Raw genomic sequence first — 18,110 nt, 5'->3', positions numbered from 1 at the left:
AAGAAGAAGTAATAGATGATAGTGCAAGACACTTCGCATCAAGCATATGAACTTTTAATTCTACTTTAAATAACATCTAAATTTGTAAGCAACTTTTGGAGTTCCATTGAAGCAAATTTATTATAAATTATCTATGAAGACAATTGGTTGGCCCGTTGAATAAAAATCTAACAAAAGCATTGTTATGCTAAGTAAATGTTAAATTCTCCAATTCACTCTATAATAATATTAAATCAATCACAAGAACCAATCAATACAGGGGAAGATATAAGATCAACTAAGTAGAGGATAGAGTGGGAACTTGTAGGTAGATCACTTTTGGAAATATAAAACCACAAAGAAAATTTCAAACAACAATGAGTAGCCCCTTTCTCATTAAAAAATAGTAATAAGTAATATACCAGTCAACACGAATTCAGTCATATACCAATCTTTGCTGAGTTACTGTTATCTATCAAATCATAAAAGAGAAAAAAAAAATTGAGAGGATCAAATCATAAAAGAAAAAAAAAAACATTTGAGAGGAAATTAACATGGTCAAAATTACACAGGTTGTGAACATATTTATCACCTCCATATTTGTTCCTTCTTTTAATCAGTCATAGAGAAAAGCAATCCGATTTCTTTTCTCCACCATGCTTTCCTCTTCCAGCTTCAATTTTTTACCAAAAACAGATGCACTTCATCTTCCATGTACAATACCCAATAATAAGAAGAAAATTTTCACAGGATAAGACCCAATCAAAAAACTCAAAATAAACAAACCCAAAAGAGGTAGAGCTCCAATTATAAAACCCACCAATAAAAAATTCAATACCCTAAGAAAAACGATTTAGAAAGTAAAAGGAAAAAAAAAATCAAGCAAAAGAACAAAGCACAAAAGAAACTGGGATTTAGACATACCTCAACTCAATCATCCAAATTCTGTCAATATTTATATACTATGAGGAAGGGAGACAGAGAGGCTACTGTTAGAAGGGAGAGAGGCTGGCATGAAAGGTGAGGAAGGAGAAGGAACTAAATGTGCGTGAGAAAGAGAAGGTGGGGAAGGGGAAGGATCAAAATATGAAACGGTGAAACTGGAACAGAACGTGGGAGAGGGGAATCTAAAACCGTACAACAAAAGGATAAGAGAAATAGAAAGTTGTAACCGTGAAAACAGGGTTTCAGAAAGGGTTTTAGTTGAAAGGGCTTTGGGTATGGGCTTTATGGTGGAATTAAATTAAAAAGAAGTGGGCTTTAAGGTGGATATAGGGCTGGAAAATATTTTATATTTAATAGTATTTTAAAATTGTCAAAAACTATTTTAAAATCAATATAAAAGAGGATGGAAATGACATAGCTGCTGATGTGGCTCAATGTGAGCGCAGCAACATTAAATGCTACGCTTCAGCTTTTAGTATTATATAGATTTGGGTCTACCCCTGTTTAATAAAATCTACAAATTTTTTTATCACAAAAAAAAAATGATTTGGGTTAAATTAATTTGGGTTAAAAAAAAAAAAAAAACTAACGTAGTAGGACATGTGTCTGTTGATGTGGCAATAAATTAATTATTTATTTAGGCTGTTTGACATGTCAGACTTTTCCATCTATAAGATAACAGCAGGGACTAAGTTGGCACGACACTAAAAGGTTAGGGACCAAATTGACATAATTGAAAGGTTATGGACTAAATTGAAATATGGTGTAAAGGATAGAGACCATTTATATAGTTTACCCTGAACTAAATAATCATATAAATAAACTGTTAACTATTAACCTTAACCTATTTCTGACAATGGTAATTATTACTTATTTTCATTCAAAAGTACATAAGAAAGAATTGTTAATTGTTAAAATGTGGTCAAATAAGATTGTTAAATGCACATGCAATTGTATCAAATCTTGTGATCTGATAATGGCCATATTATTTATAACTGTTTTAGCAAATAATCATAAGTATGTTGTAAACTATTAACCTTCACCTATTTCTGATTCATGCCTCACCTCAACTCAACTCAAGTAAGCCTTAATCCAGACTAATTGGTAACTACTGGCCTTAAATTGTTATCTTTATTTAGCCTAGAAATCAGATCGCTTGATAGCTATAACATTACAATTTATCTCTGACATGCAATTCTGATGTGCGAACCAAGTCATTGTTGAAACAAAGAAATTTTGGCAGTTAAAGGTGCTGCTCCTGCTTGACATGGGTAAGGGTACAACAATCCAAGGTGGAACCATATATATATGTTATCCATATAAATATATAAGTCTCCCATTTTATTTATAACAAGAACAATAGCTCATCAAAAAACAACAAGAACAATAATACTAAAGCAAAGAAAACTTTCTCTAGACCACAGAACTTTGCCCAACATCCCTTATACTAACACTGATAAAATAGAGGAGGCAAACCAAGAATAAAAAAAGGTAAATCTTTTTGAAAGTTTTATTTGGTTCTCCTAATAATCTTCTACTGTGTAATTCAATAAAAATAAATAAATAAATAAAAATAAAATAAAAAACTTCTGATCACTTGAAAATTAAACATATCTTCGGAATAGGTGGCTAGAAAAAATTAATCTTTTCGTGAGTCAAATTATAGTTATTCTGAATCTGTTCCTCCAAACAACTTGACGTGATTCTACTGAATGGCATTACTGGATCTTGTAGCTTAAAAGAAAGATAAGAAGGGGGAAAAAAATCAAAATCAAATCTGACTCTATAATTCAATATTTATAAGTAGAATCAAAGTAAACTTCTCTAACAATGCAACTTATTAATCCCAGGTTTCTGTTAAGGGATGAAGCAAGGAGGTTCTCATCAATGTTTTCTTTTGAGTCAACCATGCAGTCAACAATTATCTTGACAATTAATTCCATATCTACTGCATCACATTGAACAAAGTACAATGAATAACATTGTATTCACCAAGCAAATGGGAAGACAAAATAGGTACAGCCTATACATTTATTTTACAACATTATGTGAAATCGTTCTGGATCTTTCTTTAGCTACCAATGCCATTATCCAAATTTTCTACAATTGTCTATACAAATTACCTTATGGAACATTTAACTTGCTATAACAAGGAGTAAAGAATCATACTAATTATTTTAGCTCAAGAGCTTTTACCCACAACTTAGATACAAATGCTGAAATGCAGTTATTTTCACTCGAAAAGTCTTTTGATGTAATCGTATTATTGACCTTGACCATATTCCCTGCTATTTAGTATTTCCAAAGAGTGTGACATTGATTATATCCCATTATACATGTTACCTAGCTAAACAAATTAAACTCCCTACTTAAGTAACTTAACAAATCATAACCTATTTTTTCTTTAATTTTTAGAAAAAATTGAACTATCAAAATATTAGGATACGTTTAGTACATTATAATAAACTCTGTAGTGGAATAGTTATTTCCTGAGAGTAACTATTCTTTTTTTTTTTTTTTTTGTGGAAAATGAACTATTCATTTATTTGGTTGTGTTTTAATATAAGGAATGGTTATTCCATAAGAATAGCTATTTTTTAAAATGAAAAATAATTTTTTTATAGGATAATAAAGAATAGTTGTTCCTTATTAAAATGGCAAAGATAGTTATTCCTTAACCTAAGTATTTAAAAAATATAAATTCATAAAATGCCCATGCAAAACAACTCTCTCTCTCTCTCTCTCTAACATTTTTTTTTCTTTGTTTCTTCATTTATCCCGGCCCCTATGTTAGGTTTTCTTGTTTATTCTCCTTTAATCCTTTTGTTTTAACACCACCGCACAAATGAAGTTAGTTCTTTATTCCAAGATAACAAAATGATCTAAAATAATGCTTGATGGTTTTTATTTTTATTTTAGTTTTATATTTTTTTAAAAGAGAAATCGTATACTGTGCATATCTTTAATTCATAAATAATAAAAAATCTTTAACTTAAACTTGAACTTATTTCATGTATATATATTTATATCACTATTAACTTAAACTTTGGTCCTTCTCAAAAAAAAAAAAAAAAAAAAAGCCTTCGGTAAGTCACTAATAACAACAAGAAGTCTCGGAGTGCTTTGGAAGTGTACTAGTTGCCCCCTAAACCCCTTGGTTCAAGGTTAATGTTGATGGCGCCGTCTTTTCCTCTCTCAAGTCTGTTGGTGTGGGCATTGTGATTCGGGATCAGTGTGGTCAGGTGGCAGCGGCAACGAGCAGGTTGATGGATGTTCCTTTGGGTCCACTTGAGACAGAAGCAAAAGCAATGGAAGAGGCAATCCTGTTTGCTAAGGATACTGGCTTTCTTGACGTTATTTTTGAAAGTGATTCTTTATCGGTCATTCAGGCCTCAATGGTACAGTTATCCTGCTAGCTGGTATAGCCCATATTATTGCTGGTTCTCTTTAAGCCCTTAGTTCTTTTAGGCAGGTGCACTTTGTTTATGTTCATCACTTAGGTAATAAGGCAGCTCATGGCCTAGCTCAGTATGCTAGGAACATTTCTGATTTTGTTACTTGGATTGAGGAATCTCTAAGTATTATTGAATGCACTTTAGCGCTTGATGTAATGTTTTTATCCTTGTCTGAATAAATTTCTGGTCTTTATTATCAAAAAAAAAAAAAAAAAAAAAAACAACAGCAACAACATCGTGCCCTTACAATCTAGGCATATAATATATAATTACATTGCTTAATCCCTTGAAAATACATATTAAGTAGCAGTTTATAGTCATCATTATTATTTAAAATAAGAGTTGAATGTCGTTACTATTTTTCCTACTGACACTTTATCAACACGACTGAAATACACTTTATCAAACGCTGGTCTCCCACAAATATTCTACATTTGCTAATAATGGATCTCACGTGTGAAATTGGCATCTAAGATCACATAACAAGGCTATTATGCGTGCTTTCACACCAAATCTTAAGATCATAAAGAAAGTTGATACATATTATTAAGGCATAGCAATAAACATAACCTAAAATCTTGCACAATAATTTCCACATTCACATCCCATGCATATGCATTTCCAAACAACTTTAATAAATTAAAATGGTGGAACTTATTAGTGTGTTGCCTTTCGGAGTCCCCCAAGGGAATCGATTCCATCGACAACCTTCGTTTTACTCTAGAGGCGTCTAAGTTCTAACAACCTGGACCAATTCCCATTAAGTCACCAGACACCATATCATGTGCATATGTGTGATATCCAATGTCTCATAAGTTGAGTGGATTCCATAAGCACGATCTTAACAAATCAATTTTACTTCGAAGGATGATGGCGCCTTAATTAAGTTAACAGAACACTTGTCGTGTTCGCGTAATGTTATAAGGAATTAGTGGGCAAAGAGAGTCTGCATTCTGCAAAAATCATTGGCCCCTGCAAAGTTTAGAGCATCCGCAGCCCAGTTTGTATATGCCAAATGTTAGTAACATTTGGCATTTAAGTAAAATTTGGCAAAAGCCATAAATATTCTCCAAAAAGGGCAGACACTAACCATAGAGCTTGTAGAATTTGTAAAGCTTGAAAACATGGATTGGCCATCCTCGGATTACGACTTTCTTCAAGGACCTGGTGTTTCCGAGGAAAGCTGTATTCAACATTGCCTAGATGATTGCTTGTGCGTTGCAGCCGTTTATGATCAAGGCAAGACATGTATGAAGAAGCAGTATCCTTTGTCCAATGGAAGAAAAAGCCCAAATATTACTAGCATAGCTCTCATCAAGGTACCTAAAAATATAGGTATAGAAAAGAAAGGCCAGTCTCTGATAGTTGTCTTGGCAGTACTCCTTGGCAGCTCTGCATTTCTCAATATCCTTTGCTTCCTAGCTAGTTCTGTGGCAATTATCTACTTGTACCATAAAAGGCTAAATTTGCCACGGGATACTGATAACACATTTGCAACAAATGTGAGAAGTTATACATATAAAGAGCTTGAAGAAGCAACCAGGGGCTTCAAGCAAATATTGGGTAAAGGTGCTTTCGGAACTGTTTATAAAGGGGTACTTGCGTCAGATTCTAAAAGATTTGTTGCAGTCAAGAAATTAGATAAAATGGTAGAAGAAGGGGAGAAGGAATTCAAAACAGAAGTGAGTGTGATTGGTCAGACTCATCACAAGAATTTAGTTCAGTTGCGTGGTTATTGTGATGAGGGGCAACACCGACTTCTGGTATATGAATATATGAGTAATGGCTCTCTAGCCACCTTTCTCTTTGGGATATCAAGGCCTCATTGGGACCAAAGAGTGCAGATTACTTTTGGAATATCAAGAGGCCTAATGTACTTACATGAAGAGTGCAGCACTCAGATCATACACTGTGACATAAAGCCTCAAAACATACTCTTAGATGAGTGCTTTACTCCAAGGATTGCTGATTTTGGATTAGCAAAGCTTTTATTGGCAGAGCAAACTCAAGCAGCTCGGACAGGAATAAGAGGAACAATTGGGTACTCTGCACCTGAATGGTTTAGGAAAGGATCCATTTCGGTTAAGGTTGATGTTTATAGTTTTGGTGTGATGTTACTTGAGATTATTTGTTGCAAATCCAGTGTTACATTTGCACTGGGAGAAGAGGTAGCATTGATAGATTGGGCTTATGAATCTTACAAAGATAAAAGATTAGAAAAGTTGATAGAAAATGATGAGGAGGCAAAGAATGACATGAAGAGGTTAGAAAGACTTGTGATTGTGGCGATTTGGTGTATTCATGAAGATCCTTCACAAAGACCCTCCATGATAAAGGTCACACAAATGCTTGAGGGAGTTATTGAAGTTTCTGTACCCCCACGCCCTTCATTGTATACTTCCTTGTCTTCAAAAAAATAGTTCACCTTGACATTGGACAATAAATTCAAATATAATCTTTTTCATTTCCATACAATAGTGTAGTAATTATCAACTCTTGTTAGATCAAGACACCCATAAACTTGTATGCCACATGCCAATGTTGTTTGTTCCATTAAATGTTTCTACCTCAAGTTTGGAATTGGAGACCATGGTCTTAACTATCAAAGGTTTTGTAGATGGCTCACATGACATCTATTAGGTTAGTGCTAGCATGTTCATTAAAATGTAATGCTTCTTTGAATTGTAAAACTTCAAGTGAAAGACAATGTACAAGAGTCAGCTCTTGTTATTGTATTCTTCGGAATTTCAACTGCATCCTGTTCTACTCTTGATCGATCTAGATGTAATTGTTGGTTGACTCTTGATCGATTTGAAATCAAGAATTTTGATTCTCTTAAAGGTTCACTAAGTCGACTATCAAGTGGGAATTCGAGCCCCACATGAAAAAATATAGTTGGGCCTATTACAGTGAACTCAAATAGAGGAGAGAAAGTGTGAGCCATGCATCTAAAGTCCAAAATCCCACCTCAATCAGTTGTCGTGAAGAAATCTTTGAGGAAGTCCTTGGAGTCATGGACGGAGTTTGTGTGGAGAATTTCATGATAGAATGGTTCAAGGAACTTGGAGCAGTTTGTGGAATCACAACTACAAGAGATTGCTTTAAAATTAAGGGTTTATTCTATTGTAAACTTTGATTGTAAACAATAAAATTTTTATGTGGGTAGGAATTCACTAGGTGTTTTTCTTTCCCCTTTGGTTCATTGCTAAGTTTTTTACATCATCGACAAATCATTATGTTATTTTTTTTTTTTGCACTTTATATTATATTGTGATTTGTTGTTGTGCCTTGTTAACAGGGAATCCAATGCCTTCATAAGTGGTTAATTTAATAAGTTTAGCTTAATTTTGTTAAAATTGAACAACAAGTTCTATACATACTTCTCAACATTTTCTTCCCAACAATCAGATCTATGAACCAATCAAAAACAAAATCTCCAAAGAGAACAGATTCTGTAAGGTTGAATTTATTCAACCATGTGTTGGTTTTATTCCGTGTCAAATTTGCTTGTAATTCAGCAATTAACAATCATGTATTTAGGTGGGAATCATGTAAAGGTTGTGTGTGAGAGAGTGTGAAGGATTCAAGTATGTGTGCAATCAAGAGCATTCTCACGACTGGAACTCACGAGTGTCTTGCAACTGATGACTCGCCAAAGTGCCACACATGTGAAGCATGTAGGAAGTTGAAGGGTCACGATAGCTAGAGTACTACATGAAAAAAAATACAGTTTGGACCTTTCAGTTATCTGGCGACTGGAACTAACAACTCATCCTAGTCGTGAGTCACTTGCCGGAACCCCCTGTTTTGTAGAAAAATGTCTTTTCATATTCTATCTTATACCCTACTATAAATATCCTTATATCCACGAAATATAGAGAGTTTCTAGAGAGAATTTTAAGAGAATAACCTTAGAGAACAACAAGATTGATTCATCCACAATTTTATACTTTTGATTCTCCAAATTCCTCTACGCTCACCCTCTCTATTGACATACCTTTGAAAGGATCTTTAGCCAAATCCTTATCTCACCATACCCATATCAGTGAGAAGGTTATTTGGTGCATGAGAAGTAGTTCAGAGATGACTAATTCATTTGGTTGATGCATTGGATTTATTGCAAGATTCGGAAAGTTAGAGAAGACACGGTTAGGCTTAACCTGGTTAAAGCAAGAAGTTTGGAGGGCTTAGATGTATGGGTAGATTAGGCATGGAGGGTCTATTGATATTCGTGTATCCCAACTAATTTTCTAGTAAATTATTTTACTGCTTGGAGGGCGGCGGAGAGGTTTTTCGATGAGTTCTTCAGTTTCCTCTTCGATAAAACGTGCCAGTGTTATCTTTGTGTTTGCATCTCTCTTCCTTACTCTTTACCTTTTAATGGCTGTTATGTTATGTGATTAATTATGATTTAGAGTGTTTTACCAATATGTGTATAGCTTATATTCATTATTCCGCACATACATTGTTTGTGTATAAGCTTGTGTTGGTATTTTTAAAATTGGGGGTCTAAACATGCACTAGTATTTTACACACCAAGTAAACTTTTAGATTCAAATGCCTAGATAGAGAGCCTTGACTCTAATATCAGTTTGCTGCACAAAAGAGCCTTTTGATAGCATTCTTGCACAAGATTGATTGTTTAAAATTATTGGGGACTAGAGAAAGATAGGAATGAAAAAAATAAACACAATCCCACGCAAGTGAGAACCAAGGACTTACGTGGTTTGGCCTTTTAGGCCTACTTCCATGGGTGACTACGAGAAGAAAATTGCACTATTAATTACATAGGATACAATGATAGCACAAAGGCACTCTCAAAATTTTAAACCTCAAATACACCAAAAAATACAACCCAAAAAAAAAAAAAAAAAGTCTTTCAAAAATCACAAAGAATAGTAAAATTTACCCTCTAATTGCCGCCACCTACTTTTAACCAAACAGCACAGAAAAGTATCCCTTGAAAAGTTGACCAATTTTTCGTAGAAAATTTCACAGCACGCACTCACCCACTTGACTGGGCCACCATAACACAAAAATAAAAGCCTTGGTTGGGTGTGAAAAATTCAGTATAAAAGGCTTTTGCCTAATTAAAATTGGCAATTTTGTGAGGCTGTGCTGCAGAGAACTCAAAGACCGAAACTGCTAACAATTATGGATTAACTGATTCATTTATAGGCCACAAATACTAATTCATGTATAAAGTCAATGAACCGTGTGGAATTGACATGAACTCATGATTCTAGAACTCAGCTAAAATGAATAAGTCTAGCTTTCTGCAGTTTTGCTCATCAAAATAGAAAATGCCAATTAAGTCGTATACTTGCTATTTGGATATGACAATACATTGGGTGAGGCTTCCATAAATGCTTACGTGTATTGGACAAAACACCTGGTTAACATGTTGTCATTTTTGGATACATGTCGTATTTGAGTTGCCACTAGTACACAAGAGCACTTGAATGCAAGCCAAACACCAATACATCAAGGGTTAATTACTTGCACTTTCTCTGTAATCAACTAATAATGGGATACTTCGAAACATTCACTAGAGTTGTCTTATACTAATTAGAGTACATACATCTAGTTCGGCCCCTCAATACTCCCTTAACTTTAAAACTAAGCAATGATTCTTTGATTTATTGGCAATATGCATATTTCCCCGCTGTTACTGGATTTTGTCAAGTTCAAAAAATTTTAAGAAAATTTTAATTTTCTTATCAAAAATTGTGTTCAACTTAAAAAAAATATCATGAATACCTTAAAGGGGGAAAAAGTATCCCCCCTTTCTCTCTCTTCATTGCCCATGGGAATGGGTTGTGGGTGGCACAAGATGGTATGGGGGTTTTGATGGGGAGAGAGTCTTTGAAGCATGGTCAAATTGTGGGTCAATTCATTGAGGGCTGAAAAGTTTATGGTCAGTGGATCTAATGGTAGTGACAAAGTTTATGGTTAGCTCTGAGTAAAGAATTTTAACAAATTGCAGGATATTTTTTGCTTTCATGAAAGGCTGATTTTTGGGATTGTTGTCATATTTTTTCTGATTATTCTTCCTCTTCAAGGATTGAGATGATGATTCTAATATTTTTCAGTTATTCTCTATTTAAATTAAGATATTGGGGTTTGTGATTTTTTTTTTTCCCTATAAAAATAACAATTTAGGTAGTCGATCTAGATCCAGCTAATTCTTGATAATTTTTTTACCCTATTTAATCTTTATGGAAAAATTGGTCTTTTAATATAAACGATGGGTTTATTGGAGATTTTAATAAGCACAATGGGTAGGGCTGGGTCGGGTTTGTGCCCAATTTTGGACTTGACTCGACATCATCGCGTGGGGGAGATTTTAACACGTAACCGACCTGAATGAAGTTTCAGATCAACCGGGTTGGGTTCTATTGGTTTTGAGTGTGTATCAGTTGGTTTTGGGTTGGCCGATCTTACCAAATTTTGGTAGAAATCTGGTCGGATGTAATGAGATCTGACTGATATTCCTTCCGATCTATGGAGATGTGGCTGGATCTGTCAAGATTTGGCCTAAATCACCTAATATCGACGGAGTTAAAGTTGGGCTTACTGGAGTTTTGGCCAAAACTTGCGATTTCTGATAGGGAAAGAACAAGTCTTTGGGCAGGTCAAGATCGTCGGTTTCTCAAACGGCCTAACTATCTCTCGAACTAACAACATCAGGTCCTTGCGCCAGCAACCCATGGCCGACCAAACCACCATTTGGATCAAGCAGTTATTGGGTGTAGATCATTGGGTCCAAGCAAGTGATGGACAGTGCTAATTGGCAATCATGACCTCTCCCAAACCTTGCGGACTTGAAAGCTTTATGCACTGAATATGACTTTTTTTTAAAAAAAAATCTATTCTTGAAAATCTATGATATGGTATAATATGAATACATTGATTACACTCACTTAAAGTAAATAAATAATTAAGTACCCATCCTAATTTTCAATTCAAAATATAAATTGGTGGATTAAGATTCTCTCCGCTTGAAATGTATAAATTTATTAATTCTAATTAAATATTACAAATTTAAGAAACAAATACTTTAAGTCGTTTTTTTAAATCACACTTGAGTACATGTTTAGTACGGATGTTTCTACTAGTTGACGTATTCATACTTTCTAGACGCTAGTCTAATTAATTAGTTAGACGTTTTCCAAAAGAATTTGATGTTAGTCTATTAAAAAATATCTTGACCATGAAAAATGACCGTGGTTCTTAGAAGTTTCAGTCACAAGACTTGAACAACTGCTTAGAAAGTCAAACTTAAAACCCATTAAACGTTTTCTTCTATATAAAGACTGCCATGGGTTCTTTCTAACTCATAAACCGATAAGCCATAACTATTGCAATGGCTAATTCAACACTTCCTCATTTTTGTTCTCTCTTGCTTCTACTTCTGCTTCTACCTTTCCTTCCCACTGTTTTCACCTACACCAAAGATGACTGTAACATAAGGCTGGACTCACCTTTAATTGCACAGCAAGGAACTGGTCCATGGAAGTCGCGTTCAGGTGAATTCGCCTTTGGATTTTATCCTATTCAAAGCGATAAGACTCTGAATCAATTCTTGTTTGCAGTTTGGTTTGATAAAATAAAAGACAAAACCATAGTTTGGTCTGCAAATGGCAATAATCCAGCACCACAAGGTTCTGCACTGAAGCTATCTAGCAACAAAGAGTTTGTTCTCAATGACCCTATAGTTAGACGTTTTCCAAAAGAATTTGATGTTAGTCTATTAAAAAATATCTTGACCATGAAAAATGACCGTGGTTCTTAGAAGTTTCAGTCACAAGACTTGAACAACTGCTTAGAAAGTCAAATTTAAAACCCATTAAACGTTTTCTTCTATATTAAGACTGCCATGGGTTCTTTCTAACTCATAAACCGATAAGCCATAACTATTGCAATGGCTAATTCAACACTTCCTCATTTTTGTTCTCTCTTGCTTCTACTTCTGCTTCTTCCTTTCCTTCCCACTGTTTTCACCTACACCAAAGATGACTGTAACATAAGGCTGGACTCACCTTTAATTGCACAGCAAGGAACTGGTCCATGGAAGTCGCGTTCAGGTGAATTCGCCTTTGGATTTTATCCTATTCAAAGCGATAAGACTCTGAGTCAATTCTTGTTTGCAGTTTGGTTTGATAAAATAAAAGACAAAACCATAGTTTGGTCTGCAAATGGCAATAATCCAGCACCACAAGGTTCTGCACTGAAGCTATCTAGCAACAAAGAGTTTGTTCTCAATGACCCTCTAGGCAAAGAGTTATGGAAGCCTCAAAGGAATGGTTCAAAATCCAGTTGCTTTGTTATGCTAGATAATGGGAACTTGGTGATTTTAGATGAGCAATATAATCCAATGTGGGAGAGCTTCAAAGAGCCTACTGATACAATTTTGCCAGGCCAAACACTGTACAAGAATACCACACTCAGGTCTCGCCAATCTGACACAAATTATTCTAAAGGGCGCTTCAAGCTCGCTTTTCAGTTTGATGGAAATCTGGTGCTTTATTCTCTATCTGTGCCATCTGAAATCCTTGGGAAAGCTTATTTTTCTAGCTGGACAGTAAACTTGGCAACACAGTTGAACTTTACTGAGGCCGGATACATGTACGTCCAAAACGCAATATTAACCAATTGGTTCAACGTTTTCAAGAAAGATCCTGGCTCAAATGAAACTTTCTACCACATGGCTAGGATTGATCATGATGGAGTCTTCAGACTATACAAACACCTCAGAAAGGAGGATACCACAAGTGGTGGAAGAAGTCCTGCATCATGGACTGAAGTAAATGGCATTCCTGATAATATTTGTGATGCATTTGTTAATTATGCTAATGGTGGTGGGTTCTGCGGACCCAACAGCATTTGTACTAGAGAAAGTGGTTATAGTCATGCATCTTGCTCTTGTCCTGTTGGATTTTCTGCCTTGGACCAATCGGACTATTGGACAGGCTGCAAACCAAATTTCACAGTATCTAACTGCCACAATGGACGGGAAGCAAATAAAGAGTTTGATTTTGTAAAGCTAACAAACACAGACTGGCCGGTCTCAGATAACAACTTTCTTAAAGGATCTGCAGTTGATGAGGCAAAGTGTAGACAGCTATGCCTCGATGATTGCTTGTGTGTTGTGGCAGTTTACGATGATAAAGATAAATCTTGCTGGAAGACGAAGTATCCTCTGTCTAATGGAAGAAAGAACACAAATATTACAAGAATAGCTCTCATCAAAGTACCTAAAGGTCATGGTTCAGATATGAAAGGCAAGTCAGATAAGAAAGGTGAGCCAATGGTAGTTATCTTGGCAGTACTACTTAGCAGCTCTGCATTCCTCAATATCCTTTTCTTCTTAGCTAGTTTCGTGGCTAGTTTCTACATCTACCATAAAAAGGTGAATATGCCATGGAATATTGACAGCACACTCGCAATAAATGTGAGAAGCTATACATATAAAGAGCTCGAACAAGCAACCATGGGCTTCAAGCAAATATTGGGTAAAGGTGCTTTTGGAACTGTTTATAAAGGTGTCCTTGCATTAGAGTCTAAAATATTTGTTGCAGTCAAGAAGTTAGACAAGGTAGTAGAAGAAGGTGAGAAGGAATTCAAAACTGAAGTGAATGTTATCGGTCAGACTCATCACAAGAATTTAGTCCGTTTGCTTGGCTATTGTGATGAGGGACAGCACCGGCTTCTGGTTTATGAGTACATGAGTAATGGCTCTCTAGCTAGTTTTCTCTTTGGGATATCTAAGCCTCATTGGAACCAAAGAGTGAAAATTGCTTCTGGAATAGCAAAAGGCCTAATGTATTTACATGAAGAGTGCAGCACCCAGATTATTCATTGTGACATAAAGCCTCAAAACATACTTCTAGATGAGTACTTTACCCCAAGGATTGCTGATTTTGGATTAGCAAAGCTTTTGTTGACGGAGCAAAGTCGAGCAGCTCTTTCAGCAATAAGAGGGACAATTGGGTACTTTGCACCTGAATGGTTTACCCAAGCATCCATTTCAGTTAAGGTTGATGTGTTCAGTTTTGGGGTGATGTTACTTGAGATCATTTGTTGCAAGTCCTGCATTGCCTTTGCAAGGGAAGAAGAGGAGGCATTTATAGTTTGGGCTTATGTATGCTACAAAGATAAAAGATTAGATAAGCTGATAGAAAACGATGAGGAGGCAAGGAATGACATGAAGAGGCTAGAGAGGCTTGTGATTGTGGCACTCTGGTGTATTCAAGGAGATCCTTCACTAAGACCCTCAATGAAGAAGGTCACACAAATGCTTGAAGGAGTAATTGAAGTTTCTGTACCCCCAAGTCCTCCATTGTATACTTCCTCTTCGTCTTCAAAAAGTAGTTCATTTTTTGATTTTTCATTGTCCTCAGTTTCTGTGCCCCATTTATGATGGATGAGAATGGGTAACTTTGTACATACGACTGAGTATTTAGCAATCCCTATTCTTTTTTTTCCTTTTAGAATGAAACGACAGTAGTGCCACACCTATTTTTGTTTATATTATGCTATCAGAGTCAGGATGATTAGCAGTTGGTTTCCTTCATGCATTTATCTTTTGCACTGTGGTTTGTTCTTGGCAATAAGGTTCATATTTCAATCTGAGTTTTTTATTTTTTTATTTTTTTATTTTTCTTATCATGGGTTTGTTAAATTGTTCTTGCTGTGATTTTTGTGGGATTAAATTATACTTGTGTGTGGGTTGATTTGGATTCGTAACTTTGAGAATTGTGACCCAAGGGGGTCGAGATTCATTTATAATTATTCCTTGAGCAAATCACTTCAAACATGTTCAAATTTAAATATGAAACAGGAAATTAAAAAACCTACGTCAATCATGTTTTCCAACTAACTCTGAATTCTAACAGAGGAAAGGAAATGAAACATGCTAGTCAAGCATATTTGATTTCTCAAAAAGAAAAATATTCAAATCATATGTGTCATACTTGTCCCTTTGGTATCTCAAAATTTTTGGTAGCACAACCAATTGTATTACTTTTTTAGGGGAGAAAAAAAAAGTTAGACAAAAAGCAAAAAGCTAAACTTAAATTGCCAAAAGAAAAAAGCACTATTTTTGAAATTCAAATTCTAAAACCCTAAAAATATAGGAATTCAATCTTAAATCTAGTAAGAAACTAATAAGAGGCTAAAATTAAGGGATAAAGTGCCAAAAAAAACAACTAAAAAAAAAAAAGAGAGAGAGAAAAAGGAAGTGTATTTTTGTGCAGTATGCCATATCAAATTAACAGAGATTCCAGAGAAATTTAAATATGTCAATTATTCAGACATCTCTAAACAATACTAACACAAAGAAAGAAGAAACTGAATAAAAAAGATGAGGAACTTTTTGTCTGAGGTGGCGTATGTTTAGCAGAACACCCTTCCAAATCTGTTTCGACAAGAAATTGTCACCAAAGTAAGCAGGCTACACGAGTAAACTCTGGTTTTCATATATGGGGTCTTGGAACAGAGAGTTTCTTTGCTACCCCCACTAGTAGCCCTCAGATATCAAAACCCGTTAGTGAAGGAAATAATGCTCAGCCTTTTGGCAAAGCCAAAGATCACAGATACCAAGCCAGCTTCTCAACCTGGTGGATGGGCAGGTTTTTAAAAGCCTTCTGGGAAGCTATAATGGTGGTATTTTGTGAGAACCACACTATCTTTCTTGGCACCCTATTGGTCAGACAAATGAGAATAGAGAAGATTTAGAAACTCTTAGGCTTTTGAGCTTGATTTGTGTTCTCTGGGTGCTTGTGTTTTTAGAGCTCTAATGTGGAAGCATTTGCACATGTTATTCTAGACTAAGTAGTAAGTCCAGATTACAAGTTTATACTTTTATGCATGCCTCAATCTTTGCTTAAAGTTCTGTCAATTTTGTTGGCACTAGTTGTCATGGCACTTAGCAGACCGGGGGTTTGGATCTCATTATCATGGGCCTGTTCAAGCCCCCTTAATTCAACACATTATGTACCTTATCACCTAACTTAAACTCGATGACAACTCAATTGTGATGTAAACTAGAAATTACCATATATGAGCAAAGAAACTTAATTCGGTCAAGTACAGTCTGCTTGTACTATAATGAATCTTAGTGGTCAAACTTTGATGCGATAAGAAGTATCTTCTGCTTAAACAATGTGTCGCAGATAGAGTCTGGAAATTAGTTTCTCCAAAAAATTGGTAGTGAAGTTGTCTATAAATTGCTTCCCCAGAATTTATAGAATAAGGAGTCCTGCGTACTAGGCACTTTGATAATGTAGTTGATTGGTCAGGAAACTTGATGCAGGCATAGCAGGCACCCCAGTTTATCAAATTCATTATTGCAAGAGGACTTTTTATTTTTTGGCTTAAGTAAGTTGTGGATTCAAACTCAAGATTTTTCTATGAGGAGATCAAAAGGTGCTACTAAAACACAAGGAGAATTATTTTCCAAACTCAGCAAAAAATGAAGACTCACATCAAGAAATAATTTTGCATATTGATATGGTCTAAATTGACTCATGGTCTGGAAATTAGGAATGGCATTTGAAATATCAATCAATGAGGGTGTCATGTTTGCCAGAGTTACATCCAGTGTTGGGGAAATGCATATGAGGACTAAACTTGACTCATGGTCTGGAAATTAGGAATGATATTTGAAAATTTAGAAATCCTAGCTTAATATGGTAAACATAGAAATATCAGGCATGGAGGGTAGTGTAGTGTGCAAGGGCTTTTGGATAGCATTCTCATATAAGATTGTATGAAAATTTATTATGAGTTTGAGAAAGATAGAAACGAAGAAAAATAGACAAAGTCAAGTAGAACTACAAGAGTGAATATTATTTAGATGGCTCAACCTTAGGCCTACATTCATAGACGTTGACGAGCGGAAATTTCCATTAACAAATATGAAAAATAGAAAAGTAGTATAAAGGCACTTTCACAAACTTCAAATACACCCAAAAAACTCTCACAAATCACAAAGTACAAAGAAATTTACCTTACTCGTCTCTTGGCATCCCCTATTTATTTATTTACCTTTCTTTTTTTCTTTTTTTTTCAAAACCACACAAGATATATATAATTATGGGCATTGTTTATTACACACTTGTGTATATGCACACAAGAGTGTAATAACTCTAAAATCTTAAGTTTAACTCATGATTTCAAAATAGAAAATGTGAGTTAGACTCAAGATTTAGTGTTATTTAACACTTGTGTAATACACACAAGTGTGTAATAGGTTTTATTCATACTAGTCGCAGACCCAAGGAATTCATGGGAATTTATAATTATTTTGAGATGTGGTATAATGTATAATTTATTGTAAATAATTTGTTTTCCCTAAAAATTAAACAATTTCTAAAAGTAATTTTCATCTCTCTATTTTTACAAATATATAATTGTATCATTTTTGGTGTTTTTAATTGATATTATTCTTTTTTGAAGTGGTCCGTATTCTTCTAATTATTGTTAATATACACAATATTTTCCTAATTTCTTTTAGTACAACTAAATTTTTTAATTTTCAAATTTATTATTCAAATTCTCACTCTCTTAAGGAGATTATCATGGTAATAAAAGATTATCATATAATTACAATTGATATTACACAAACAATTAATAATACACTTAACCCAAATAGACTAAAATGGACCGACTTGAACCAAACGAACCTAAGTGGACTGAATAGACTAAATTGGACCCAAGTTGATCGAA

General features: G+C 34.8%; 2 protein-coding genes and 1 long non-coding RNA gene across 3 annotated transcripts; 2 read left to right on the top strand and 1 right to left on the bottom strand.

Moving 5' to 3' along the window:
- Nucleotides 1-344: 344 nt before the first annotated feature.
- On the bottom strand, nucleotides 345-1,210 carry LOC136063484 (uncharacterized). Its single transcript, XR_010625131.1, has 2 exons — nucleotides 904-1,210; nucleotides 345-686 (listed from the first exon to the last, which is right to left on the bottom strand). It is a non-coding gene; the product is annotated as an uncharacterized LOC136063484 (long non-coding RNA).
- A 4,293-nt stretch (nucleotides 1,211-5,503) lies between these two features.
- Nucleotides 5,504-6,811, top strand: LOC112026706 (G-type lectin S-receptor-like serine/threonine-protein kinase RLK1). Its single transcript, XM_065763929.1, has one exon. The coding sequence runs from the start codon at nucleotides 5,504-5,506 to the stop codon at nucleotides 6,797-6,799; it is 1,296 nt and encodes a 431-aa protein (XP_065620001.1). The 3' UTR covers nucleotides 6,800-6,811.
- Nucleotides 6,812-12,303: 5,492 nt separating this feature from the next.
- LOC112026701 (G-type lectin S-receptor-like serine/threonine-protein kinase LECRK3) lies at nucleotides 12,304-15,120 on the top strand. The gene has a single exon (XM_065763928.1). It carries the CDS (start codon nucleotides 12,304-12,306, stop codon nucleotides 14,800-14,802), a length of 2,499 nt encoding a protein of 832 aa, XP_065620000.1. The 3' UTR covers nucleotides 14,803-15,120.
- Nucleotides 15,121-18,110: the final 2,990 nt, after the last annotated feature.

This window comes from Quercus suber, unplaced genomic scaffold, assembly GCF_002906115.3.
Source record: "Quercus suber isolate HL8 unplaced genomic scaffold, Cork oak 2.0 scaffold_533, whole genome shotgun sequence".
Classification (NCBI taxonomy): Eukaryota; Viridiplantae; Streptophyta; class Magnoliopsida; order Fagales; family Fagaceae; genus Quercus; species Quercus suber.
Note: the sequence above shows the minus strand (reverse complement) of the source record. Positions and strands in the feature narration are given on the sequence as shown.

What these genes read in the sequence shown, in the direction of transcription:
- LOC112026706 (XM_065763929.1), top strand. Translation starts at nt 5,504, where the DNA reads ATGGATTGGCCATCCTCGGATTACGACTTTCTTCAAGGACCTGGTGTT.
- LOC112026701 (XM_065763928.1), top strand. Translation starts at nt 12,304, where the DNA reads ATGGCTAATTCAACACTTCCTCATTTTTGTTCTCTCTTGCTTCTACTT.